This window comes from Bos indicus x Bos taurus, chromosome 28 (assembly GCF_003369695.1).
Source record: "Bos indicus x Bos taurus breed Angus x Brahman F1 hybrid chromosome 28, Bos_hybrid_MaternalHap_v2.0, whole genome shotgun sequence".
Taxonomy (NCBI): Eukaryota; Metazoa; Chordata; class Mammalia; order Artiodactyla; family Bovidae; genus Bos; species Bos indicus x Bos taurus.
Window position 1 is genome coordinate 9,199,012 of NC_040103.1, and position 27,916 is coordinate 9,226,927.

At 46.0% G+C, this 27,916-nt stretch overlaps 2 protein-coding genes across 4 annotated transcripts in view; one reads left to right on the forward strand and one right to left on the reverse strand.

Annotated features, from left to right (window-relative positions):
- Nucleotides 1-27,624, forward strand: LGALS8 (galectin 8). Of its 3 annotated transcripts, none has more exons than XM_027530738.1 (11): nucleotides 1-464; nucleotides 2,946-3,090; nucleotides 13,155-13,243; nucleotides 14,133-14,343; nucleotides 15,790-15,909; nucleotides 16,831-16,887; nucleotides 17,703-17,729; nucleotides 17,852-17,974; nucleotides 18,472-18,560; nucleotides 19,455-19,620; nucleotides 22,427-27,624. In XM_027530738.1, the coding sequence occupies exons 2-11, from the start codon at nucleotides 3,049-3,051 to the stop codon at nucleotides 22,574-22,576; spliced, it is 1,074 nt and encodes a 357-aa protein (XP_027386539.1). In that variant the 5' UTR covers nucleotides 1-464; nucleotides 2,946-3,048; the 3' UTR covers nucleotides 22,577-27,624. The 3 variants fall into 3 exon arrangements, with proteins under 3 accessions (XP_027386539.1, XP_027386541.1, XP_027386540.1); XM_027530739.1 differs by lacking the exon at nucleotides 1-464 and adding an exon at nucleotides 486-550; XM_027530740.1 differs by lacking the exon at nucleotides 17,852-17,974 and having other exon boundaries at nucleotides 5-464.
- HEATR1 (HEAT repeat containing 1) overlaps nucleotides 25,348-27,916 on the reverse strand; it is a 50,808-nt gene continuing 48,239 nt past the window's right edge. Inside the window, exons 44-45 of the mRNA XM_027530737.1 lie at nucleotides 26,623-26,731; nucleotides 25,348-25,651 (exon numbers count right to left, since the gene is read on the reverse strand). Coding sequence (XP_027386538.1) covers nucleotides 25,563-25,651; nucleotides 26,623-26,731 — 198 coding nt within the window. The 3' untranslated portion in view covers nucleotides 25,348-25,562. The remainder of the gene's footprint in view (nucleotides 25,652-26,622; nucleotides 26,732-27,916) is intronic.

The window sequence follows — 27,916 nt, forward strand, 5'->3', positions numbered from 1 at the left end:
GGGCTTTCGCCGGGTCCAGGGGGGCCTGTGCGGCGTCCACACCGGAGCTGGAGGCCGCGGACACGCAGGCGGAGGGAGCAGGTGGTCTCTCTGCCGCACTTCCCGGCCCCTCAGTCCCGACTGCAGGCAAGAGTCTGGGAATTTTGTAAACACACTCAGCCCCCTCCCTCTCTGCCGTCCCGCAGCAAGCCGGTCGCGCTCCGCGTCCCCAGGCTGTGCAGGAGGCCCAGCCCGGTGGCGGGCAGCATTGAGGCCGGGCCGCCAACCCAGCGGAGCCGGGAGCGCGACCCGGACACAGACGCAAAGCCGACGGCGACGCCCGGGGCGCTCGAAGCGGGAAGTGGCGGCGGATTGACTCCTCTCGCTTCCGGTCGCCGCCCGCGCGCGCCCGGCCGGGAACGCGGACGACGCGCCGCTGCGGACCGACAGCTTCCAACGCTCAGCGCTGAGACGCCAGTCCCGGGGTGAGTCGTCGGGGGGCTGTCGCCGCGGTGGGTGCGCCGGCCGAGCAGGGGGCCGGGCGTTTTTGGCCCTGCGTCAGAGTCAGAAGGTGGGGCTGGCTCCCGTCTCCCCGTCTCGCGTGTTGTCACCGCGGAGGATCCGGCTGGCGGCGGGCACTGCCCGGCGCGCGGCGCCCCAGGGATGAGTCGCGGTCCCGGGTCGCGGCCCCGGGGCCCCCGGCGCTGGCCCCGCTGCTGACCACCCCCTCCTTCGGGGCTGCCTTCGCACCATTGACCTCCCTGCCTGGGGCCGAGCGCCGCCTTCACTCGGTGGGATCGCGGTCGTTTCCTTCCCAGTGTTTTAAATGACGGGCTCTTCAAGTTGAATGGCAGACCTCCTTGGTCCTCCCGGACTCTGAACACTCTTTTTGTGAGATGCAGAGTCATTGACTGTAGGATTAAACGTTAGGGAAACGCAAGTCCTTTAACTGCTTCAGCATCATGATGGCTTCTTGGGATGCGAACCAAGTGTTAATTAATTAGAGCAGGACTCGTGCCTGTGGGTGTTTCCGGGAATGATTGGTTTCACACGGGCCTATGGCTTAAATTGGATCACTCTCTGGTCGCAAGAAAATTCTGAATGTGGCCGTGGAAACTCTGTATCCTTTCTTTTTTGGTCTTCTTGATACTTCCCGAGTTTGATGGTGCAAAACAAAAAGTTTTGAGATTTTTGACTAACGTAGCAAGTTAATAGATTGCGGTCACATTTATAAGCCAAGAAGGATACAGTTTTGTTTTGGTTTTTTTTTGCCAACTTTATTGGGGTATATGTGACAAACAGAAATTGTATATATTTAGGGCATAAAACTTGATGTTTTGATTACACCCGCTTATTTCTTACAGCTCTTTGATCAGAAATTAGAGGGACCAGGATGAGTGTTACTAGCTAAGTTAGGTGATTAGGGTGTCACAAGATAAGTGTGGGTGTTTGCAGTTTGAGCTCTATTCTCTCGGGAATAGCCCACTTCCAGGATACTTGAGTTTGTTTTCGGAGTTTCTTTCTTACAGTTTCCTTGTGTGCCCACCTACACTCCCTCTCAAATGCCAGCAATCATGTGTTGAATTCTCATGCTTCACGTCTCTGATTTCTTTTTCTACCACATCTCTCTGGCTTCCTTCTTTATTAAGGGCTCGTGTAATTACATGGGGCCCACTAGATAATCTGAGAAGGCAATGGCACCCCACTCCAGTACTCTTGCCTGGAAAATCCCATGGACGGAGGAGCCTGGTGGGCTGCAGTCCATGGGATCGCTAAGAGTGGGACACGACTGAGTGACTTCACTTTCACTTTCCACTTTCATGTGTTGGAGAAGGAAATGGCAACCCACTCCAGTATTCTTGCCTGGAGAATCCCAGGGTCGGGGGAGCCTGGTGGGCTGCGGTCTATGGGGTCGCAGAGAGTCGGACACGACTGAAGCGACTTAGCAGCAGCAGCAGCAGCAGCACTAGATAATGGAGGACAATCTCCTTGTCTTGACATCAGCTGATTTGTAACTGTAATTTCACCTACAAAATCCCTCTTGCTGTGATTTAACATAACCACTCAGTTTGTTACATCCAGCGTTGGAAATGCAGGTTTTTTTCTTAATTGATTCAAAGTGATAGATGTGATCAGTGTGTATTGCCCTTTGGTATGATGATAGAATTAGTGGAAGTAAAATGTCAGAAGCTTTAGTTTTGTTTCTCTTTTAGTTCTTTGTCTTCAGGTCTTCCCTGGAGCTGTTAAATGTAGTACTGATGGGTCCTTTTATCTTGAAAACTGTTGCTGATCCTCCACACCCCACTTTTTTTCTAAGCCACAGGGAAGTTAATATTTGAGGCACTGGATTTTTTTTTTCTTTCAACTTGTTTAATTTGGAGGAGGAAGAGCATTCCCTTCTACTAATAACAATATATAAAACTTCTAAAGCATGTGCTATTCCATTGTTTTATTTATTCATTTAATCCGTAGAATAAACCTGTGAGGTGAACACTATTATTATTCTCATTGTACAGATGAGAAAGTTTAAGTGAATATCTCTGATGATTTATAGGGGTATTTCCTACCATTTGGTTTAGTGTTTTAATAATAAGTTTTCGTGTTTTTTTTTGGCCGTGCTGCACAGCTTGTGGGGTCCCAGTTCCTTGACCAGGGATTGAACCTGGGCCACAGCAGTAAAAGCCACTAGCCACTGGGAACTCCCAGTAATAAGTATTTCTAATAAAGTTTCCAAGTTAGAAATGTTCTACAGATATATTTTTTAAATTTAATATGTCCTGTCCTCATAATACAAAATTATTTAGTAGAGTACATTTGATAAGAGTTGGAGTCAGATCTTTGGTTGTAATAGCATCCTGTTATTTGATAAATATCAGTAAAATCATTGATATATTTTAAAATAGTTATAATATGAAGAAAAATGGTGTATGCTTATTTTTCTTTCCCTCTCTTTTGATTTTACATAGGGCACGTGCCTCGGCTTCAATCTGGGAATTCTTTAAGTGAAACGTATTTAAAATCTTAGACCATACCTGGAAGAGAGCCCAGTCAACAATAAGGTGGAAGAGAATGATGTCCTTAAACAATCTGCAGAATGTCATCTATAACCCGGTAACTGATCTCCACAATCACTTTTTGCCTGTGGCAGTGTTGAGAGCAAGTCCAAAGAGTAATATCAGATTGGCTGGAAAGTTAGTTCAGGTTTTTCAATAACATCTTACGGGAAAACTCAAATGAAGTTTTTGGCCAACCCAATAATAACCTGGGAGATAGTGGAGGACAGAGGAGCCTGGCATGCTGCAGTGTAAAGAATCAGGACACGACTTAGCGAATGAACAACAACAAATAATTACTCATTGCAGGGGGTGGGTGGCGGCAGAAGTGAAGTTCAGTAAACATAAACGGAGCAGCTGCTATGTGATGGAACTGCAGTGGGTGCTGACTCAAAGCCATTTCCAGCCCTTGCAGCCCCACAGATGCTTAAATTCAATATTCAGCTCTCCTCTCAGTACCCACAATTCGGCATCTGGGAATTCAGCCAATCGCCAATAGATAGTACGTATTTACTGAAAAAAAAAAAAAAAAAAAATCCAAGTGTAAGTGGATTCAGACCTGCGCAGTTCAAACCTGTGTAGTTCAAAGGTCAGCTGTACGGGGTGATGAGACATGCTGTGAATAAAGAACATGGAGGAAGAGCGATGGAAAAACCACTCTGATCGTGGTGGGAAGAAGGCTTAGACCATCATAAGATGTAATTTCCAGAGGGAATGGATTTCTTTCTGTACACGTTTTCATTTTCTTTTTTTAACTAGACCTGTTCGTGAGAAGTTCATTTCTCAGCTTTCCCTCTGCCTTTCAAATCCCGCTTGTTACTTGAGCAGGGGAATGTTCAAAGCCAGTGGTGAGGTGGAGAAGGAGAAAAACTAAAGTCTTGTGTGAACCTCAGGCCAGTTCTGGAACCCGTGAATATAATTGCTAGAATTTCAGTAATGAACTGGTTTCAGTTCCTGTGGTGGGAGAATCTTTAGAAATGTCTAGTTTCTATATGTCTGAAACTGAATCTTGAATTTACATCCAAGACAGAGTTGCTGCTTGTTTGGTTTGCTTTTGTTTTGTTTTTTTTTGGTAAACCCTCTGTAGGAGACTCCTGGTAAGAGTCCTTCAGGTAAGGCCTTCAGCCAGTCTTATTAGTGTAAGTGAGTTCAGTTTTTTGTTATTTTCTTTGTAGCTCTAGCTCTTTTTTTCCCCCTAACGTTTACTGTCATTGTGTAAGAATGAGGTACAACCACCATATAAAGCAAAGTCAGTTTTGGAAGAAATAGCCTTCATTTCTAGTAGGTTTAAAAACTACTTAAGTAGTTTTTAAGGAACACTTGCTGAACTTGAAGTCAGCTAGACATTTTAAAAGATTTTGTGCATCTCAAGGATTAAAAACATCTCAAAGTTGTAGACTTAACTTTCTGCAAAGATTGAAAGAAAAAAAGAAATATTCTCCCTGTCAAGGGGAACCGAAATGTAACCCTTGCTCAAGCCAGGAGGGGTGGATGGTCGGGTTAATGTTCAGCTCTGCCCTGCATCACAGAGACACCTTATTTGAGTGTTATTTAGAAAACAGTTTTATAACCTGAGATCTTCGCCTGTCTTGATACTAGCACACTGATGTTTGCTGTGGTTTCTGGGGTTAGCACCGTCAACTGCAGAGTTGAAACAAAAATCAGCTGACGTTTCATTACCTGAGGACAGGGCACTTGGAACAGATGCTGCATTCAGGACTCCTGGTGCCGTTCTGAGAATGGTTCATGACAGCATGTTTCCAGAGTAGATATCTTCCTGCATTCTGGGTATTTCCTTAGTGATCAGTTCACTCAACTGGCAAGTGTTTATGGAGTTTCTGCTATACTCTTCATTAAGCTTGTGAAGACAGAACTGCCATCTTTCTATTTTTATCTCTTTACATTTCTAACATTTTGGTCCACGTGTATTATCTCTTATATGTTAAATTTCAGTTCCTACTGATACGAATTCTATTCATTCACATCAGTAAAGAAACATAGAGTTAGTTTTAAGGCATTTCTTATTTTGAGAGCATGAAGTACAGAATGTGTCAATTATAAAACTGAAGCTTCTTTCAAAATTATTTTTTAATGCATAATGTCTTTTTGAATAATATATTGGTTTGGCCCAAAAGTTCATTCAGGTTTTTCCGTCATGTTATGGAGAAACCCAAATGAACATTTTGGCCACCACACTTGTCTGCATGGTTTGCTTGATTGTATAATTTCAAAAGTATAACTATTTCAACAATATATTCCAAATACGGAAGCAAACTGGATTGCCTTGAGGATGTCGAGTAGCCTTCACAAGGGCTTTGTCTTGGTTTGGGGCAGCTGTCACCAGCTAAAACAGTATAATTAAAATCAGTTCAATAAAAATGACTTAAAATATATTTAAAAATTATGGTAGACAAATTCTGTTCATATTCACTCTTGGAAAAGATTAAGTCAGTTGTATAACTGGCCTGTATAATTTTTTTCCTATTTAGTATATTTCATCGACAAGTTCAATTGATAGAATTCCAAGACTTAAGAAAGTTCGGCTCACTTTTCTTTCCACTCAAATTGAGTGACTAATTTGGAAGACAGTATCTTCATACCAGAAGTTCCTTCAGTGAAATCTCTTGTTTGGCAACTCAATAATCTGCTTAAATATTTTATTATTGTTGTTTATAGAGGTCTTAGGATGTGATCAGGTGTGAGTTGAGAAGTTATTTAGAAATTAATCCATTTGGTTCTCACTTTTAGTTAACAAGCCATTTGCTAATATTAATCCCACCCTGAAAAGCTCATGATTCCAATTTCCTTAGGAACCTTACTTCCACATTGATTCTTTTTTCCTTAGTATTCTAAGGACCTCCCTTTCTACCTTGCAGTTTAACCTTAAAACACAAAACGATAAAAATGTCTTTTTAAAAATCTCTGAAGATCCTTCCTATTTGTTCCCTTGTTCTTTTGCTAACTTCCTTCCTGAGACAGTCGATTTCTGCTCTATTGATTTCTGCACCATGACTCTGCATTTTGATCTTTTTTTTCTGAATCCTAATTTTTTGAAATTCCAAGTTGATATTGGCATATTGGTGATTTACAGGGTTGTGTTAGTTTCAGGTGTATAGCACAGTGATTCAGTTACAAATATACACATATCCATTCTTTTTCAGATTCTTTTCCCATGTAGCTAATCACAGAGTACCGAGTAGAGTTCCCTGTGCTATATAGTAGGTCCTTATTGATTATCCATTTTGTAAGTAGTAGTGTGTGTATGTTAATCCCAAGCTCCTAATTTATTCCTCCATGCCCTCTTGTGTTTTTACCCGTAGTTTCATTTCTTTCTTGTCTTTTTACCACTCTCGTCTTCAGTGTCTCTCTTTATTTCTTTGCTGTCTTTTCAGTTCATTCAGTCGTGTGCAGCTCTTTGTGACCCCATGGACTGCAGCACGCCAGGCTTCCCTGTCCATCACCAACTCCCTAAGCTTGCTCAAACTCATGTCCATCGAGTCGGTGATGCCATCCAGCCATCTCATCCTCTGTCGTCCCCTTCTGCCTTCAGTCTTTCCCAGCATCACGGTCTTTTCCAGTCAGTCAGTTGTTTGTATCAGGTGGCCAAGTATTGGAGTTTCAGCTTCAGCATCAGTCCTTGCAATAAATACTCAGCACTGATTTCCTTTAGGATTGACTGGTTTGATCTCAGGGACTTCTCCATAGCTCAGATGGTAAAGAGTCTGCCTGCAATACAGGGAACCTGGGTTCAATCCCTGGGTCAGGAAGATCCTCTGGAGAAGGAAATGGCAACCCACTCCAGTATTCTTGCCGAGAGAATTCCATGGACAGGGGAGCCCGGCAGGCTACAGTCCATGGGGTCACAAAGAATTGGACACAACTAAACAACTGACACACAGTTTGATCTCCTTTCTGTCCAAGGGACTCTCGAGTCTTCTCTAACACCACAGTTCTAAAGCATCAATTCTTTGGCCCTCAGCTTTCTTTACGGTCCAACTCTCACATCCATACATGACCACTAAAACCATAGCTTTGATTAGGCGGACCTTTGTTGGCAAAGTAATGTCTTTGCTTTTTAATATGCTGTCCAATTTGTCATAGCCTTTCTTCCAAGGAGCAAGTGTCTTTTACTTTCATGGCTGCAGTCACCATCTGCAGTGATTTTGGAGCCCAAGAAAAGAAAGTCTGTCACTGTTTCTGTTGTTTCCCCGTCTGTTTGCCATAAAGTGATGGGACCGGATGCGTGGTCTTTGTTTTTTGAATGTTGAGTTTTTCACTTTTCTCTTTCACTTTCATCAAGAGGCTCTTTAGTTCCTCTTCACTTTCTGCCATAAGGGTGTCATCTGCATATCTGAAGTTATTGACATTTCTCCCTGAAATCTTGATTCCAGCCTGTGCTTCATCTATTTCTGTGTTGACTGATCACCTTTTGAATATGTGTGCAGTTTGTATATCGTTCTGTGACCTCCAGCTCACTTAGATGCCCTGCCAGCCCTTCAGGACTGTGAGTTCAAAACAAAACTCCCATCTTCTTTCCAAACCAGTTTCCCTTTTGTGGATCCATTTCTTTCAGTGTCCTTCCATGCTGCCAAGCCCCCAACAGTTTGAAGTTAATCTGTCTTCAAAATTTTAAATTCATTTATCCCAAATTCAAATGACTTTTCCTTATTATTATGTTAAAAACACAAAGAAAAGATATGTACAATGTTTTTAAATATTTCAGGATTTCATTAAAACATAAATTTTCCTTCTACCTTGGTGCTCATTTACCCTCCCTAAAGGTAACTTTTCTACCAGGTTTTTGTATATCCTTCCTGAGACTGTATGTGAATATCCAAGAGAGAACATATGTTGTGTGTATCGCCTTTTGTATACTGTTTCTTTACATGCATGTATCATATTGGATAAGCTGTGCTATACTGTGCTTTATTCCATTTAACACATTTTGGAGGTGTCAGCATAGAGTTTCCTCACTTATTTTAGTGGCTGCGTAATTTGCCCACTGTGTGGATGTACTGTGACTTATTTAACCAGCCCCCTGTTAAAGGGCTAGATCTATTTATGATTTTCCAGGGCTGTAGTGTACATCCTTGGAGGTGCAAATTTGTGTACATGTGCTAGTATTTTACAAGAGAAATCTATAAAAGTGGAATCACTGTGTCAGAGAGTATGATATCCATTTCATTATCTTTTGGTGGAGGCAGGAGTGAGGTCTTCCTTATTTTTCCATGTTAGAGACATCCCCTTTTTGAAATTGACTTCTTTGACATGACTGCCCTGCTCTGTTAGATCCTTCTTTCTTCTTTCTTTTCTCACTCCCTGCATTGAAGTCTCCCACATACCCTCAGTTGTAATGATTCACCAGCTCAGTCATGCCCGTGGCTGTGATGTGTCCCAGTGAAAGGATGGAGAGCAAGAACCACAAAGGGAAGAGGCACACGGGGCCAAGTCCAGGGGATCAGAACAGGATTTCAAGGGTATCCTGCCAGTGCTGTCACAGGGGATGGAGTTAAATCTCCCAGCAGCTAGCTGTGACGGTGTGAGATATTCTCTACTAGGGAAGCTCATTAGAGACTCACCACCTGTGGTCTTTATTGAGAGATGTTGTGTAGATAGCATCTGCCTGCTGCTGCTGCTGCTAAGTCGTGTCAGTCGTGTCCGACTCTGTGCGACCCCATAGACGGCAGCCCATCAGGCTCCCCCGTCCCTGGGATTCTCCAGGCAAGAACACCGGAGTGGGTTGCCATTTCCTTCTCCAGTGCATGAATGTGAAAAGTGAAAGTGAAGTCACTAGTTGTTTCCTACTCTCAGCGACCCCATGGACTGCAGCCTACCAGGCTCCTCCATCCATGGGATTTTCCAGGCAAGAGTACTGGAGTGGGGTGCCGTTGCCTTCTCCGTAGCATCTGCCTAGCAGGTACCAAAACTCCAGACTCCCAGCAGGAAAGCAGGTGTTCAGCATAAATCATGTTTGCACAAACAGTTGAGGTGGGTAACCCCCCCTTCTCAGTTAGGGTGGTGGGTGCTCTCCCTAAATTCACGTTTCTTGGAAGGAAGCCTTTCAAAGCCAGCAGCCAGGTCTGCTATGTTGACACCGCACAGCCCGTAACTGACCACCATTGAGACTTTGCTCCTGACTTCCTCTCTCAGTTTGTCTAGTATCTCTCATTCCATTAAGTCATCATCTCTTCTCTGACTGCTGAGTCTTGGCCATTCCCTTAATCTTGGTCCTGAGTCTCCCACTCCTTTCAGTGTATTTCCCCTTAGATGTCTTGCCAACCTTTCACACTAAGGGTGTTCACAGCTAAAGTCGTCATCTTCCTTCTGAAATTTGTTTCTTCCACAGTTTTACCATTTTAGGTGGGGGCCCCACGTAGACAGTTTTCTTTGATATAGCTCAGTGTTTATCTTCTCCCACCCCCACCCCTTCAGCATCTGCTGCCATCAGCGTGGATCAGGCTCTTATCTCTCTATGCCAGGCTTACTTGCTGCCAGGCGGCCTCCCCGATATTCCCCGGCCCACTGGATTGTTGTTCCCAATCCCATTTTTGTCTTGTTAGTCTAAAGTCCGCCTCTAACTCTGTCTTTAGCTGCTCCCTTACTGTTTATTGTCTCCCGGATAAGTTTTGTCTTTCCCTGCCTCTCTGCCTTCGTAGCTGGACATTTCTACCTGAACTGGCTTCCTTCTCCTTTCTGCCTAACTATACTTTTTCCCCAGGTCACATCATACCTCATTCATCAGCTGTGGCCACCTCAGTTACAGCTCTCTATATATTTTTCTGAAGCATTTATTCAACACTTCCTTCCTGCCCCATTTTTGGGAAGATGCGGACTTGGCCAGGGCTGGTAGTTGCAAAAACAGAAGCCAGCTGCTAATTTGAGCAGAAGAGGAATTTATTAAGTGATGTCAGCAGGCTGGACCAAAGAACCAGGCTTGTCACCGATGTCATCATAGACAGCAGCCCAAACCGGGCTCAGGGCTGTTGCCGGCAGCGGACCAACCGTCCTCTGTGCCCTGGCGGCGCCGCCGGCGCCTCTGCTGCCCCCCTCGGCCCAAGTGAGCACTGCAGGATTCTGGCTGCTGCTTGTCATGACGTCCAGCTTAGAGTCTGAACTGGAGGTGCTGATGGACAGATCTGCATCGTATGCCTTCATCACAGTTTGGATGAGTGCTCATGTTCATAAGATAGAGGGTTTCCCAGCTGGAAGGAGGTTCTGATTCGAACAGCTGTACAGAGTGTCACGTTTCCACTAATCATCTTTTGGAGGGTATCTGACTTCTTCCCAGCTGTATCATCAGCTCCTCCTGGATGGACGGAACTCATACTTCTTTCCAGCTGCAGGCTGCCTGACCCAGCCCTGGTATAGAGCAGACATCTGATGAATGACATAAAAGGCAAAGCAGTATGAATCCGCTGGATGTTCAGGCAGGTTAATGCCAAACCTGACTAAGGCTTAAGTTTATGACACTGTCTCCAGTGTGTTCAGGTCTGTGTTGTATTGTTTTATGTAAATTATTTGTGAAACATCAAAGCCTCAAAGCTTGGAATTGCCTTGAAAACAGCACCCTTCTCCCTTTCCACAGGAGCCTATTTGTGAGGGAGTAAGTGGGCTGAGGGGCTTTTGTTTCCTTCATATGGTCCAAAAAAGTTGAGTATTGCTGATGGCTCAGCAGGTAAAGAATCCGCCTGCAATGCAGGAGACCCTGGTTCATTTCCTGGGTCGGGAAGATCCCCTGGAGGAGGAAATGGCAACCCACTCCAGTATTCTTGCCTGGAAAATCCCATGGACAGAGGAGCCTGGTAGGCTACAGTCCATGGGGTTACAAGGAGTCAGACATGACAGAGCAGCAGCAGCAGTGGTATTAATATAAATTAGGGTGCATTCCTAAGTAGAAAGCATTAATATGGAAAACAAACAGCAAATGGCCCAAATTTATAGCACAGTTGTTTCTCAGACTGATACAATAAAAAATTTGTGGTAATAAACATTATAAATGCTTATTATATAAATCTGGAAAATATACAAATATATAAAGAAGAAAATTAAAATCTCATTCCTCAAGAAAAGTGTTGTAACAGTTTTGGCTTACTTCTTTAGTGTTTTCTCTTTCCTTTTTGATGTTTATTATTAACTTGGTTGAGACCACACTGTATGGAGTTTTGTAGGCTACTTTCTCACTGATAATTATTTCACTAACAGTTCTGTGTTATTAAATATTCTGCATAAATATAAGTTGTGCTCAGTTGCTAGTCATGTCCAACTTTTTGGACTGTAGCCTGTCAGGCTCCTCTGTATTCTCCAGGCAAGAATACTGAGGTGGGTTGCCATTTCCTACTCCAGGGAATCTTCTGGACCCAGGGATCATACCTGCATCTCTTGTGTCTCCTGCATTGGCAGGTGGATTCTTTACCACTGAGCCACCTGGGAAGCCAAAATATAAGTTGAAAATATAAAAAAAAATTGAAGTTACAAAAACGGTTCTCATTTTATTAAAAGATATACATCATGAAAGATGCTGCTGTTTATTCTTGCCTGTGGCCAAGAGACTTCCACGTTCTCTATACACAGAAACCATCCAGTCTGATGTGTGGCTGTGGCCATGCTCTACACATCTGTTATATTTTTCCTTTTCTGGTTTGATGCCCCGTTCATCTCCCCCAGGCTGCCCCCAGCAATGGCTGTGACACCAGATGGTCACTGGCTTTGGTGATTTCTTGTGCTACTGCTTAAGGCAGCAACACTCTGTTCAGCAGCTGTTTAGTTGCCACGCCTGTCAGAACCCAGTTTCCAGAATGGTGAGAGCTCATTCATTCACCAAGTGATTGTTGATCATCGCCTGACCTCTGTCCTGGGGGTGTAAAGATGATGGCTAGGTCCTGCCCCATGCAGCTCAAAATCTAGGCATATGTTTGCACAGGAACAGAGTAATGAGTACCATGATGACCCTCAGAGGGGGCTGACTCAGTTGGCCCAGGGAGTCTGGAAAAAGCTTCACACAGAAGATTGTGTTTGAGATGGGATTATATGGCCTCTTTTCATTTCTTACTTCTTGACAGTCAAAGCTACCTTGATCAATTTTAGCATAGATGTCATAACCCAGGTGAGCTCGGTATGCTGGTATGCTGGCGTCTGGCCTGCTTGTCTCGGTCGGTCAGAGGCTGCAGATGGAAGTGGGATGTGGTTGGGGTGCAGGAGATGCAGCCACATAACCAGTGGTCAAGGAGGATGGTGGAGCCATCCAGGGGAGGGGAGTGAGAAGATCTGATCATGTGTCAGGCCCCAGACAAAAATGCTGGGTTCCAGGTGAGGAAGGGGCAGGTGGGAGACCCGAATCCTGTGTGGGAACCCCTGTCAGGGCCCAGGCCTGCACCCTGGACCAGGCGAGGTCTGCAGATGCCATGTCTTGAGAGACCCACAGGCACCCTGAGTGTATCCTTCTGACCGTGCAGGTCTCTGGTTCCCATGGGGGGTGCGGTGTGGAAGCCCAGTGGGTAAGGTAAGGCACCCAGTCCCAGGTATGGTGGAGCGGCTTAGTGGAGTGCTCTCTGCAGGCAGTGCGTGCTTGTCATTGTCTTCTTCAGCGCTAGAGTAGGGCCTGGCCAGGCCTACATCATGTTGGGATCATCCCTGGAACCTTAGGAAAAACAGAGGGGCAAGGTGTGGCATTTCATACAACCCTTTGCCAGATATTCCCAGGTGGCTCAAGTGGTAAAGAATCCGCCTGCCAAGGCAGGAGACTCAAGAGACGTGGGTTCAGTCCCTGGGTTGGGAAGATCCCTGGAGGAGGAAATGGCAACCCACTCCAGTATTCTTGTCTGGAGAAACCCATGGACACAAAGCCTGGTGGGCTGCAGTCCATGGGGCCACAAAGAGGCAGACACACTGAGCATGAACACACACTCCAGCCAGATAAAAAGTACTGGAAATAGTATGTGTCTATTTCTAAAGAATCCAGAGTGGTTTGCAGGTGTCCTGCTGTCTCTAAGCTACGTTGTTCCTGCTCAGCTGTTTGAATGTTGAGGACTTGGAAAAATGCTAGGGTCTGAGCAAATTCATGTGCAGCCTTTAAGAGTGTAGTCCTTTTTGTAAGTGACCATTTGTTAAAATTATTTTTCCTAGGTAATCCCCTATGTTGGGACCATTTCTGAGCAGTTGGAGCCGGGAACATTGATTGTACTACGTGGGCATGTTCCTAGTGACTCGGACAGGTAAAGTCATTGTGTTAGATGAGAACACAAGTATAGTGCATCTTTGTGATTGTGGGACAACAGCAAATAATGTAGGAGAGACCATCTGGGTACTTGAGGCTGATTTTGCTTTTACAGCAGCCTTGGCCAAGGTGCTGAGGAACCTGGAATGAAAAACTGAAATACAGGTGATTTGGATTTTTTTATTGCTGTGAGTCTGACTTTAGTGTGCAGAATTAGAAACACAGCTAGTGGAGGGAATTGTGGTCAGATGACAAGGACGTGGCCTAGTTACAGTGTAACTTTCGCACAGCATCTCTTCAGACCTGTCCAGGTGGTTTTATCTAATGCTTGCCTTGGGCACAAAGTCTGGATGAGCAGTATCAGCTGGAGTTGGACTTGGCTCTGTATGACTGACGCCCGAGTAACAGTGGTTTAAATAAGAGGCGAATGTGACGTCTAAAGGGGACAGCCCAGACGGCTGAAGGCCGTGCCATCGAGCTGGCAGAGGCGGGACCCCCTTCCTGCTCGCACCCGCTGTCCCAGGGTGATGTCTTCTTTCTCACGGTTCCTGGAAGCTGCGGCTCTGGTCCTCACGTTGTTTCTGTAGCTGCCTGGGTCCATATGTGGTTTTTGGGGGGAAGATTTGGGGTGGACAGAAGACAGATGTCAACTGATTGTTGAGGCTGTTTCCTGTAGTTTTCCGTGAATTCTTCCCTTCCACCCCGTTGGCAGAGCTTGGGACTCCTGGGCCAGCCCTCCTGCAGGGAGGCTGGGAAATTAGGTGCTTATTCTGGGCCGTTCCGGCCCCCTGGTGGGTGAGCAGCGGAGTGGACGGGGGTCAGCAGGCCTGGGTTTCCACGCGGCCGCCTTCCTGAGTCCCCACATGGCCCGTCTCTTCCCTCCATAGGTTCCAGGTGGACCTGCAGTGTGGCAGCAGTGTGAAACCCCGAGCGGATGTGGCCTTCCATTTCAATCCACGCTTCAAAAGGGCCAACTGCGTTGTCTGCAACACTCTGAGAAATGAGAAGTGGGGCTGGGAGGAGATCACCTACGACATGCCTTTCAAGAAAGAGAAGTCATTCGAGATCGTGATCATGGTCCTGAAAGAGAAGTTCCAGGCAGGTTTTGGAAGGTGGAGGTTGACTCCTCACTCATGACAGTGAGCATGAGGGAAGCCCTTCACACACGTGAACTCGCCCATACATCTCCTAAATCCAGAGGAAGGGTTTGGCTTTATAACTCTCCTCAGAAGTAGGGCACGGCGGGTACCTTCCCTTGAGGTGGGCACAGCCTGGCTCCTGTGTCCCTGCTCATGTCACCATGCAGGTCCAGTGTGACTGGATCTTTGCTGGATTGTTCTCCTTGCAGGACTGAGTTCGTTCTGAACTGGCTCAGGCTTACACTGATGATGGAGAGTGAACTGCAGGCACTAGAACCCTGAGTGTGGGGGAGTCTGAACTGACAGACACATGGGATCCTGTCGTTGGGGCCAGGGGGGTTGTTCAGTTCCGTCCTGTGCTGCCTCGTCCCATAGGATCCAGAGATTCTAATCAGAGGAGATCTTAGAAAGCCCACGTATCGTCAGGACTGCTGAGCACTTTATCCCTAGTGTGTGCAGAGGTGGAATGTGGTCCCGAGGCTGCTCCAGCCTGTGGAGCCTCCCAGAGCAGAGACTTGACGGCACAGAGGGAAACATCCCACCCGAGGTGCAGACCCCTCTGACCTTCAGAGCCTGCTCCCACCATCCCTCCTCCCCAAAACCTCCCCCTCCCCCCACCCCTCCCTCTTCTGGCTGTTGGAGTCCTTGCGTCTGTATCATTTTTTTAACGCCTGTCTGTACTGTTGTGCTTTGGTTTTTTTTCCTGCCTTTCTTTTGCCTTCCATTGGGATTTGCAGCTCCCTGAGGTCTGAGACCATACTGTGTTCTGCGTGTCTTCCTGACACTCCGTACACGTGTACTGGCATCTGGGAGGGAGGAAGAAGGAGCCCGGAGCACTGGTGCCCTCTCGGTCAGGCACTGGGCTGGAGTCTCACGAGAGGGACGGGGTCATCTCCTCCCAACAGCAGCGTCTGGAGGGCGCATGCTTCCTGCTCACAGATAGGAATTTCAGAGAACTTGGGTCATTTGCCTGGGTTCATTCATTCAGCAAATTACCCAAATGTGTGTGGAGCACCTACCTTGTGCGGGGTGGTCTCCAGAGTCTGGTCCTCAGGACAGCAGGGTGATGAGGTCGTGGGGCAGGTCTCTGCCAGGGCTCATGGGCACCCAGGGTGTCTCATGTACAGGCCTGCTACACACGGGGATGTGGTCGTGTGTTCACCGATGTGTGATCCATCTGGAGAGAGTGTCCCTGGTGCTCAGTCAGAGGAAGAACTCAGAGGAAGTTAAGAGTGCTGTCTGCTCTGGTTGCTTTCATCACAGTTTGGTCAGACGTGTCATGGGGAGACCTGTGGGAAAAAGTCTCAAAATAAATCTGAGTCAGCAGATTTAAACTTGGATAAATTAATAAAATTCATTTATTAACTGCTTTATTGGAGGGGGCTGTTGTCTTCTGTTTGTTCAGGTGGCTGTCAATGGAAGGCATACCCTGCTGTATGCCCACAGGATCAGCCCAGAGAGGATCGACACGCTGGGCATTTACGGCAAAGTCATCATTCACTCTGTGGGCTTCAGCTTCAGCTCGGTGAGAGCCCTTCCATAGGGGGCGGGGGGGAGGGTGGTCTGGGGGTCTTCTTTGGTGACATTTTCTGATGAAATGGTAGGAAACATCTTTAACTAACATCATCTGTTGAGATGAAAACAGTGTAAATATATCCCTCACTAGTGTGTTAATTTCTTAGAAGTAAATATTCGGACTGCTGCTGCTACTAAGTCGCTTCAGTCATGTCTGACTCTGTGCGACCCCATAGATGGCAGCCCACCAGGCTCCTTTGTCCCTGGGATTCTCCAGGCAAGAACAGTGGAGTGGGTTGCCATTGCCTTCTCCAACGCATGAAAGTGAAAAGGGAAAGTGAAGTCGCTCAGTCGTGTCCGACTCTTAGCGACCCCATGGACTACAGCCTACCAGGCTCCTCCGTCCACGGGATTTTCCAGGCAAGAGTACTGGAGTGGGGTGCCATTGCCTTCTCCAAAATATTCGGACTAGTAGAATGCTAATCATTGACTAGAGCTTTATTGCCTGTAGATCTCAAATCTAGCATGGTTCTAACAAAAAACCCAAAGTGATAACCATGAAACAACCAACCAACCTTTTATAGCTGGAGTGGGGGTATATTTCCTTGACGTGGGAGTACCGTGGAGTAGTTCTCTCTAAAACTGTTTCCCAGCAGTGGGATGTCCAGTTGAAATTGCTAACCTGCCCTCCACAAACAGTAAAACAAATTACAGTCTCGAGACTCTGATTCATTCGCTCAGTCTTCACACTTGTTCTTACCTCTGTAGCTTTTGTCAGTTTGGTAGTAGGAGAAGGATGCTAATGTTCCTGCCTTTTTGGATATTTGCGTATTTTCCATGTTTAGTACCATTTATGATTTTTTTGATATGTCAAGAAGATTATATTTACAATTCTGATGGATGTTAAACATTAATCTGAACTTTTTTTCAGGATTTAGGAAGTACCCAAGGATCTACTCTGGAACCAACAGGGATAAGTAAAGAAAATGTAAATATTAAATCTCTTAAAGTTTAAAAATGTCTAAAAATGTCTTTTTTAGTTGCCATGTAAATTTGGTGGCAGGCAGGCTGAGTTTTTTTTAAGTTATGTTTTTAATATGAAAACTTACATTTTTAATATGAACACATATTTTTAATATGAAAACATGTTTTTAATGTGAAAACTTACATTTTTAATAATATGCTGGAAGTTGAAAATTGAGGCATATACTTCAGGGTGCCGGTTGCATTAAGTTTTGCTGTTTAAACTCTGATCTGACCACTCCCCACCAATCTCATGTACAAAAAACTTTCTTAACTGCCGAGTAGGGCTGGCAGGAGGTGTTTATACCTAGTGAGCACAACCAGTGCATCAGTAAACAACTTCCACGTTTCCACTTGTTCCCCATGGAAACAAGTGCAGTTCAGACCTTTTAGCTGTTATTAGTGGAGAAAAGTGAGGTCTTAACTGATCTCAGCACGTTCATAAGCAGACTCTAATCTCAGCATCTGGGGAGCACCCTGGAAAGAAGTAAAACATGTTTGACCCCGTGTGTGGCCTTTGGAGAATGCTTAGCTCACGGTGGAGGTTACAGAATTCAGACGATGAACTGGACAGGCAGACTGTCCGCAGCCTGCGTGGCAATCTGCAGCTCTCTGCATGTGTTCAGAAGGCACTGGCACCTACATGTCCCCTGCCCAGTGCTGAGCAGGCCCTGCTGTCCCAGGCTCTGAGTCGTACAGCCAGGAACATCTGATTGCTCATGTTATACCGTTTATTTCTTGCCTGTCACACATTCTCCTTTTGTCTTTCTTTTTCAATAGGTACAAAAGTCTGGCGGGTCACAGCTTGTAAGTATTTTTGCTAGATAACATGTGGAACCTTTTTATAAGAGTGTCCAGGAAATGAAGTTTAAACCTTGGAAGACAGCTTCACTTATTCCATACCTTACTGCAGAACTGTTTCCCTACAGCCTAGTAATAGAGGAGACATTTCTAAAATCGTCCCCAGAACTGTCTACACCAAGAGCAAAGCTTCGCCGGCCAATCACACTTTGACTTGCGCCAAAATACTACCTACCAACTGTTTGTCAAAGGTTTGAAGAGCCAAAATTTTCCTAATTCTGTGTAACGAGTTAAGTTTTAGTTAGCTGGTTGTGTAATCTCCACCCTCAGTCCAAGCCCGAAGCAGCCACTTGGCGCTGGCATTGTGTGTCATGGACAGAGAGCAGGTCCCTGAGCCCCGAGTGTGTTTTTGTAACTGCCCCGGCCTCGGCCGCCTCCCCTCCAGGCTGGACACAGAGCACACGCCAGACCCCAGCCGAGGTGACTTCTCAGAGGGAGTGTCACTCGGAGGCTCAGGGCCCTCCCCACACCCGTTCACTTCATGGTCTGAAACAGCCTCATGGAGAGTCTGCTGGGAGCCGGCACAGTGCTGACGGCCGGGGACCCCCGTGGGACCAAGGCAGACTCATCTGTCCCTTCACGGGGGTCACAGGGTCACGGCCTTTAAACATGTCCCGGTGTCTTCAGGCAGTTCTCCCACAAGATCTCTTTCTGAGGTTGCCTGGCACTGACTGGGGTTTCTTTGCAGACTCTGCCGTTCGTAGCAAGGTTGAACTCCTCCATGGGCCCTGGACGGACCGTCGTCATAAAAGGAGAAGTAAATACAAACGCCAAAGGGTCAGTACCGTTAAGTGACCTTGAAAGTGCGGATGCGGCTGTGCGTCTCTTACCCTGTCACGGCAGTCTCGTTAGGTGCAAGTCGGGTTAGCGTCATAAGCTTCATTTGAAAAATAAGACGGTTAAAGCCAGAGGCAGTTAGACTGCTAAGGACAAAGTTGGTGGCAGAGCCCTAGGCTTTTTGTGGCTAGACAGGAGGGTGGCTTTTTGTCCACAAGGCACGCCCTCGCCTTGAACTGCAGGGCAGCCTACGAGAGCAGATCAGTTCTGTCAGGACTCCTCTTGTCATGGACTTACAAATTCCTACTCTTACAATCTTTTCCAGAGATGTGCAGAGTTCTGAAAGTTTGAAGTGCGAGCTATTTTCCCAGGTTGCACTAGTGGTAAAGAACCCGCCTGCCAGTGCCGGCAGCACAAGGCTCAGGCTCAGTCCCTGGGTTGGGAAGATTCCCTGCAAAAGGAAACGGCAACTTGCTCCAGTATTCTTGCCTGGAGAATCCCATGGACAGAGGAGCCTGGCGGGCTGCAGTCCAAGGGGTTACAAAGAGTCAGACGCGACTGAGCACACACAGTACCCTTTGAAGAACAGAATACTTGTAAATGTTGAGAGAGCTTCTGCTTTGGAGGGACCCTATTCCAGTGACAGATGTGATCCTTCGGGTCACTTATTCTAACCCAGTAATTTTTTCCCAGTCGGATCTATAAACACTGATTTTTAAGCTTTCCATATTTTCATTTTGCAAATAACATACTTATACCAATGGTATACTGACTCACAATTTTAAACATCACCTTCGGTGGCATTCCTGGGTCTTTGAGTTTAATCCTTATTGTTAAAACGGCACCCCTCTCTTTTCCTTGGCTAATTAATTTTTTCTTTAATTCTCTCAAAAGCTTTACTGTTGATCTGCTGTCAGGAAAATCCAAGGATATTGCTCTCCACTTGAACCCACGCCTGAATGTGAAAGCATTTGTAAGAAATTCTTTTCTTCAGGAGGCCTGGGGAGAAGAAGAGAGAAATATTACCTGTTTCCCTTTTAGTCCTGGGATGTACTTTGAGGTGAGATGATTATCTTCTTTGAAAACAGTACAGGAAAAAGAATCCTGGGGGTAGGGGTAGGATAAATTGTCCATCCTGGGCTTCCCTCATAGCTCAGTTGGTAAGACTCCACCTGCAATGCAGGAGACCCTAGTTCAATTCCTGGGTCGGGAAGATACATTGGAGAAGGGATAGGCTACCCACTCTTGTCTTCTTGGGATTCCCTGGTGGCTGAGCTGGTAAAGAATCCTTCTGCAATGTGGGAGACCTGGGTTCAATCCCTGGGTTGGAAAGATCCCCTGGAAAAGGGACAGGCTACCCACTCCAGTATTCTGGCCTGGAAAATTCCATGGACTGATAGTCCATGGGGCCAAAAAAAGTCGGACACGACTGAGTGACTTTCACTATTTAAATCAAGTACAGCTTAATATGGGGAGCTTGTGTGTGGTTTTGTTTAGCTGGAGACTGTTATTTTGAATGCCATTTTGTAACATAGGTAATCAGCACAAACGGCCAAGCCAGTCGAGTGCCACATTATTTACACTGGTATTATCCAATGTTTGTTTTCATGATGACAGTTTCTGTGTAGCCCCTATTAGTTAATAGGAATTTTAACAGGAACCTGGTCTCAGGGCTGAGTAACATGTTGAACCCTAAGTGACCACGAGGACATGGGAGCCGAGACTCCTTGCCCTGTCGTCTTGGTGACATGCAGCTGAGGTGGCAGCACTTTCTAAAGCGATCCTGCTTGTGTACCTTCAGAGAAAGACACATTTAGACCATCAGGACTTGAAGGCGTGTAGTCCTGAGCCCCCAAAGGTGGAGTATCACAGCACAGCCTTTCCCCAGGTGTGCTTCCAGGCTGCTGAGCCCAGTCTCCTCGATGTGTCGGATACCACGTGGTCGGCTGGGTACCCTCACTAGCTCACGTGACTGACTCCTCATGTGGTCGCTGAGGGTCACTGATTTTGGTCATGCCTCTGCATTTTAAATTGTCACGTGCTGTAGACAATTGGAGCTTGCCAGACTCCTCAGAGTTGGTGAAAGCATGAACGTCAGGCTGAATAAAAGGTGGCGATTTGACACTAGTTTTATTAATAAGTTCCAGTCTAAGGCATGCCCTGGTGTGTGTGGAGTAACAGACAGAAATGAGCCAAGCACAGGCTCCTGAAAGTGATGGATACTGGTTTGGGATTCAGAAGGATGTGGGTACACTGCATTTTTCAGATGTTGCGGACATATGGACAAGTCGCTGGAGGTGGGAAGCGCGGCCCCAGGGTTGCTCACTTGGCAGGTGTCGGCGTGTGGGTGACGTGGGTTCCCTGAAGGAGCGGTGGGCGCTCTGGAAGAAGGTCGAGGATTGTGTCTGATGACTGGGAACTGGTGTCTTCTTTTTTGACCCGTTTGAGCCCCAAGTTTGGGAGTACTGCATTAGTATGAAAGAGGACAATAATAAATTCTCTTAAATAGTCTTTTCCTGGTCTTCTACTTCAGGAAGGGGAATTGACGTCATGTTGGATCATTGTGGTTTTTCGTGGGGCTAATTTTTTTCATTTTAAAAATGTCTTTCGGTTCTTTAACTTCATCTGTGAGCTCTTGTTTTTTTATAAATTCAGTTGGCACAGTACCGTGTCCAGCAGGCTGTGGGCCACTTATCTCCCATTGTTAACATGCTGGCTCTCCACTTGCTCTGATGTCCCATAGAAACTTTTCACAGTGTCTGCCTAACACCAGCCTGTTTTCCCTTCTGAGCTTGTTGGGGTGGTGTGTCCTCTGTTCTGTGGACATTGTTAAATGTTCACCAGAGAAGTCTTTCTGCCTGGTTCAAACTGGGGTTTCCAGCGTTGTGGCACAGGACCCCCAGTCACAGATAGCTCCCCCAGTTCTCTGCATCACCCTTCTGCCTTCATCTGTGTCAGTTACTGCTGTTTTCCGTGGGATTTCCGCCTTACTAATCTCCCCCAGCAGTCATTTCTACTAGTTGTATCAAAAGAAAAGACACTCAGTTTGCTGCTTTGAGGATCCAGACTTTGTGCCTCTGTCTGCCTCTGGGGCAGAGGCAGGGCGCGAGGGGAGAGCGTGGACTCGCCCTGCTGGGCTGTTCAGTGAGGGTGGAGACGGGGTGGAGTGAGTGGCTGGACTGGCACGGGGGATGGTAGCAGGGAATAGGTTGAGGTGGACGAGAGATTTAAAAGGACTGCAGATTCTTCTGTTAACTCTGAAGGGCTAACACCAGTGATGACTCTGAACTGCATCTCTGCCAGAATGCAGAGGTTCATAGAACAAGGAGCTTTGACCAGCGTTACAGAAACAGTGTGCTGAGTGGGGGTGGGAATCAGAGTCACCAGGCAGCTGTGCAGTCCCCTCCAGCTGCCCTAACCCTCTGGGATTTAGTATTTTCTGAGCTGCCCCAAACCCAAGTTTGAGGCAGAGAAGTGAGGACCGAAGCCCCTGGGTTCCTAGCCCATGGCAAGAAGCAGCTCTCTCTCCTTCAACTGAGTTCCCATGTGTCTTGAGGAAGGTGACTTCCCACTTCACTGAGAGCCAGGGCAGGAGTGGGTGCATGCGGGGCAGGAGCGGGGGACCGAGCGACCAGCGGGCCTCAGGCCATGGTGAGGTTCCAGGCACGTGAGAGCCACTTCCCTGAGTGGGACAAGGCAGAAAGTGCCACCACCAGATACGCGTTCGTCAGAGCTTAGAAACCGTGGCAGGGTGTCAGCGCTGGCAGGCTGGGAGAAGAACTAAATGGTGTACTTTTTAACACTCTGTGTGCAAGACACAAAACCTTCTAAAGCCTGGGGAACCCTCGTGTGTGCTTTCCTTCCAGATGATAATTTACTGTGATGCCAGAGAATTCAAAGTCGCGGTGAATGGTGTCCACAGCCTGGAGTACAAGCACAGGTTTAAGGAGCTGAGTAAAGTCGACACGCTGGAGATCGATGGCGACATCCACTTACTGGAAGTGCGGAGCTGGTAGCCGACACGAGGGCTGTAAATGCTGAAATACAGCATGACCTCGGTAACACTGGCCTTGGTAAAATGCCTCTATCACGACATGCTTTCTATACATTGTTAAAGTCCTTAAGCCCCGCTGGGTGTCCTCAGTCCCTGCTGCGCGACTTGCCGAGCCGAGTGAGAAGACTGATGCCACAGTAGTCACAGCCATTACTATAATGGGCTTTCCTGCTCTCCTCTGCACCTTGACTGCCTCTTGTAAACCTGCTTTGCATTCAGCAAGTATTTAGGAAGTGCCCACTGCAACAGAGAAAGCCAGCCTGCACTGAGCATTTATCTTTCCACGTGTGCTGGGAGCCAGGGATACAGTGGGGCGAGTACATTCCCTGTTCTGCCACGCTCTGGGCCACTGTTGCTCCTTCACGCACTGGACTCACCAGGGACTTAGAAGGATTATTCTATTAAGTCTCCTAAGGGCACAAATTTATAGGTGACACTTCCTCCAGTGCTGGCTCAGGGTTTGATTGTATCCCATAATTGGGAGGTTTGATGTTGATTTATGTCTGGAGATTTTCTTTAGCATGATAAATATCTAGCTCTGCGAGTTGGAAGCATTACCAAATGATTAACACTTTGAACTCTAAACGCAGCACAATGATAAAGGCAAAAAGCAAAGCAAAACTGAACCAAATGGTGTTGAAATTAACTTGACGTCAGTCTCAAGGCCACTGATTTCTGTACCAGTAAATGCATATTTTAGAATATTGGAGTTTTGAGTGAGCCAGAGGTCTCCTATGCACATACTCTACAGAGAGTGTAAGGTAGACAAGAGACGGTCTCAATCTGTAAAATGTCTGTGGGTAACAAAGCAGTGTCAAGATCAGATTTAATGGCTGTTTATAAAGCAGGCCCCATCAGTAAACTGCAGCAGCCGAGACCAGTCAAGTGGAGAGGCGCTGGCATTCTGCCGCTGGTCAGCGCGACCAGCACTGCCTCCGCCGTCTGAAGACGGGTCCGTCATCGTTAGTGACGGAGATCAAAACGTTGTTCTGCTTTTAGTGATTAAAATCAGGACCTGTATCAGCAAGTTAAACTGTTGCATTTCTGTAATTTTTGTCTATTATTCTTTGAAGCAAGTTTGGCAGAAGTTCTTTGTAGAATTCTTACAGGTCAGATCTTGTTACAGGGAATTTCAGAGGTTTGTGAGTGGGGGAGGGAGAAAGCTAAATCAGTCGCATCATTTTATCATGTTAAATTGCTGGGCTGAATTCTGCCAGGATTTGGGGATATTTTCGTAACAGTTTGTGGTTAGATATTATTTGTATCCATATATTGCAGAAAATACTATTACCAGTCTTACTCCTAAAGGTACTCAGTGTGGACGCTTTTAGCACTTAATTCTTTTCCATCTTTTCATGTTAATTTATTATGTGGAGTCTCACCAAACTCAAAAAAAAAAAAATAGTGGAGGTGGGGATGTTGGGAAAGCTGTATAAGGCAAGAAGGGTCTAGACTCCCCAGGGTTATTTTTTTCCTTCAGAAAACAACATCAGAGGGCCTGGCAGATGGCAGAAACTGTGGACCACTTAGAAAAAAAGAAAAGCCCCCTTACCTTGTTTTCTTTAATTCTTAACCACAGTACGTTTTCCTTTTATGTGGACAGTACTAAGAGTTCTTTGATAGAGTAAATATAAAATCTTAAGATCATTTGTAGAAAATAAGCTGTTACCATTTATTAATAAATCCTGTTGTGACATTTCTTAAAGAGAAATACGCACTCCTAGCAAGCTCTGTCTCCAGACGCAAACCAGCCTTCTGCTTGTCACAGTTCCACACTAAGTTTCTATATTAAATTAGATCAAGGGCTTTCAGACTTTAACAAAGCTATGGAACAGTTCTTAGATGCCTTAAAAATTTTAAAGGCATCAATTAATGTCTTCAGCAAAATAAAGGCAGATTTAACTCTGCTTGGGTGTTCACTTTCTAGCTTCACCATGACGTGGTGTAGAGAGAACGTTAAAGCTTTGAAAAATTCTTTTATTTACTTTACTCCTCAGTTCTTGGTTAACTGCCAGTGGAAATGTGAGCACATCTAACTGGAGGGGCTCCTTCTTGCCACCGAGTGTTTCAAGGCCCTGGCTATTTGTAGGATCATTGGGTGTGGTGGTTCTGTAAACAGTCTATTGCCTCTACCACCCCACCCTACCCCCAAGAGACTGAAGGATAAAGGACAGTCCAGAGTAGAAGATGCATTCCAGAACGACCTGCTCTGTGGGGCACACACAAAAATTAAGACTGAAGTGTTATCCACCCAGAACGAAAAGTAAAAATCCAGTGGCTTCAGGGCTGAAAGCATTCTTGTTGGGTGCTAACTGTCATTTTCTTAAAGTAAAGAGCTGCTTTGAGTGAAATCCCTGACATGGATACCATGCAAAAGCTATTCCTTTACCACGAACATTCAGGTTTTATAGTCCAAATGCAGGTTAGCTTTGAATGCTAACATTAAACATGTATGTAGTGACAGTAACATCAATCAAGAGAGACTGTAATAGGTGCTGGGGCTTCCCCGATGGTTTATCGGTAAAAGAATCCACCTGTGATGCAGGAGACCTGGGTTTGATCCCCAGGCTCGGGGAGATCCCTTGCAGGAGAAAATGGCAACCCACTCCAGTATTCTTGCCTGAAGAATCCCATGGAAAGAGAAGCCTGACGAGCTACAGTCCAAAGGGTCCCAAAGACTGAGCAACTGAGCACACACTACACACATAGTCAATGCTGAAACAAACACAGCAGTCTGTATAAAAATACCACGTATCATTTACTCTCTGTAGATTCTGTACAACTGGCAGGAAAGGCTTCTGTGGTCGCATAGATCAGGAGGGAATTTTGTAAAGAAGTCCAAGTAGGGTTAAGGCACCAAAAGTAATATGGTCCTGAACACCCAGAATAAAGACATGAAAGAGCAGTCTGATCTCTGACCAGAGTACGAAACACCCAAACCCAGAGTTTCAGAAGTAGCTCTGGAGAGGCTCTCCCAGGATGGTCTCCAGCTGCTGGATGGTCTTCTGGCACTGGTGCTCTACCTCTTCACATTCATCTAAAAAAAAAAAAATCAGGTCAGTCTTCCTGCCTCGGTTCTCGTCAGCCTGGTCTGCACATCCTGCTCTCGCTGTGAGTCCCTGAGTCAGGAGAGAAGTGAGCACAGTGCTGAGGCGGAAGCCATCCTGAAGTCCCTCCTGCCTTTCTCCTTCCTGCCTGCCTCCCCTTCTTACGGTCTTAGACTAGGGAAGCAGACAAAGACCCCAAACAGTGGTGCACAAATGAACATTCCAGACACCTCGCAATGCTGCTCTGTTTAGTCATTCACACAGCCCCGCCTGCGGCGGGGGAACAAAGGCGCAGGCACCTGGCTGGGATGCGCAGTGAACGCCAGCGTGAAAGCATCAGTCCTTGCCTCCGCCACCCCTGCTCGTATCTGTACTACTTCCTGGGCTGCATGGTAGCACCATGCTCACTCTGCTCTGTGTGCAGAGCTGCACAAACCTGAACTTCAACCCCAGTTCCACCTGTCACACTTGTTATCAGATTAGTTAATCCTGTTAGAGCCTCTAGTTTTTTCCTTTATTTAAAAAAAAAAGGGCTAAGGGCATGTGCCTGGTGAGGATTAATGAGCTCATCCACACAGAGTACAGAGTAAGTGCGGGGCATTAACAGTGCTACTCCACTGTATCCTTAGTGGCACTGGATGTTTTGATATAATAACCCTGCATCTGTGGACCAAAATATTCAATCATAGTCATGTATGAGGTTAAAGCAAAACAACATTATAGTCTGTACCGTCAGCAAAAAACACAAAGGTAAAGACAGTAAGGATTATGCTGTAAACAAATCTCAAATGAGGAGGAGGTGTTTGCTTTCTAACTGTTCCCTCCACCCCACTCAAAACAGGAGCTCAGCCTCCAGGCAAAGTGCTGGAGCCAAGAGCTCATCACAGTTTCTCCAAATGCGCGTTCCCACTAGGCACATTCCTACAGAGGTTTAATTACTTCTTAGAAGTTTGGGAATTACCTTCCATCAATTCAGCTAAGAACGGAATGGATTCTGGTAACAAGACGATATAATTCTCTCTCAGTTTTTCAGCCAGTGCTAACACAGTTATCAGAGCAGCAAATCGAACCTGAAAAGATGAAGAATCATTGTTTAAAAACCAAAGAACTATTATAGCTCTGTTTGTTAATTTATGATCTAACTTGAGACATGCTCTGAATCTTAAACTGTTATTTCACTCTCCATTCAAGCTTCATCTTAGCATACCAGTTCATTTAACAGTTTGAGATCTGTTTAATAACACGGGCAACCTTGTAAGTCACAGCCTTTCAATCTGTGTTCTAGTACTGCAGGCCTTTCATTTGAATGTTTTTTTTTTAATAACATTTTCCTTAAACAAAAACAGTAAAAAAAAGCCACATGCAAATTGGAGTGTGTCATCAAATGTGACTGCACTGGAGCTGCTGGCTGGCCTGGCTGATGCCCACCTGGCGGGCGTGTGTCCCCAGCCACTGCAGGCAGGACTCCTGCCCTCAACCCCGACTGGGGTCACCATGTGGTGGGGTGAGGGGCTGCACCCTCCTCAGCCTGACTAGAAGACACTGACTGTGTCATAAATGTCCTAGTTTTGGAACTTAAAGATTGAAGTGCTGCTTACATGTCTTGTCTGTGACAAGGAACCCAAGCAGCTGTTTGCTTTGTTAGTCATTCACTCTGAAACAAAAGCCTTAGTCATTCACTCTGAAACAAAAGCCATCTTAGTCCTCTTTCTGGTTTGGGGTAATTTAAAGAATATCTGGATACAGCAAAGTGAGATGTTTAAAAAACATTTGTAACTGCCTATGTTCAATCAGGATTTTCCTGATCTGGTACAATCAAAACATGTTACAATAAATCTAATGCAGAAACTTTGTAGGAACCTACAATTTAAAATGTAGGGGTACACTGGAAGAGCCTCATTGTTTCCATTACTTCCAAAAAACTAAATGTTGTGAATTTCAACCAATAAATCTATTAATAAAATTCTGCTTCAGTCTGTTTTATCCACTGAAATTCCAGTGTCATAATCAGCTTGCGAAATGGTGATCCATCACTAGGACAGCTTGAAAACTTCAAACCTCCACACATCACTGCCCCATGCTGATGCACGTTATTCCACAAAGTCCTAGGCCAGAGATGTGTATACAACAGGATAATACACTGCTCTAACTCAAAGGAATAGTCTGTGGACAAACACAGCATGTGTCTGGGAGTACACTGACGTGTAAATGGTGCTTAAGAAAACACGAGGAACTGAAGTCTTTACAGTATTTAA

Bases quoted from the DNA above. Each gene is read 5' to 3' on its own strand.
- LGALS8 (XM_027530738.1), top strand. From the start codon at position 3,049: ATGATGTCCTTAAACAATCTGCAGAATGTCATCTATAACCCG. The intron at 13,244-14,132 runs GTAAAGTCATTG...TTCCCTCCATAG, and splicing joins GTTCCTAGTGACTCGGACAG to GTTCCAGGTGGACCTGCAGT. The intron at 19,621-22,426 runs GTGAGATGATTA...CTTTCCTTCCAG, and splicing joins GTCCTGGGATGTACTTTGAG to ATGATAATTTACTGTGATGC.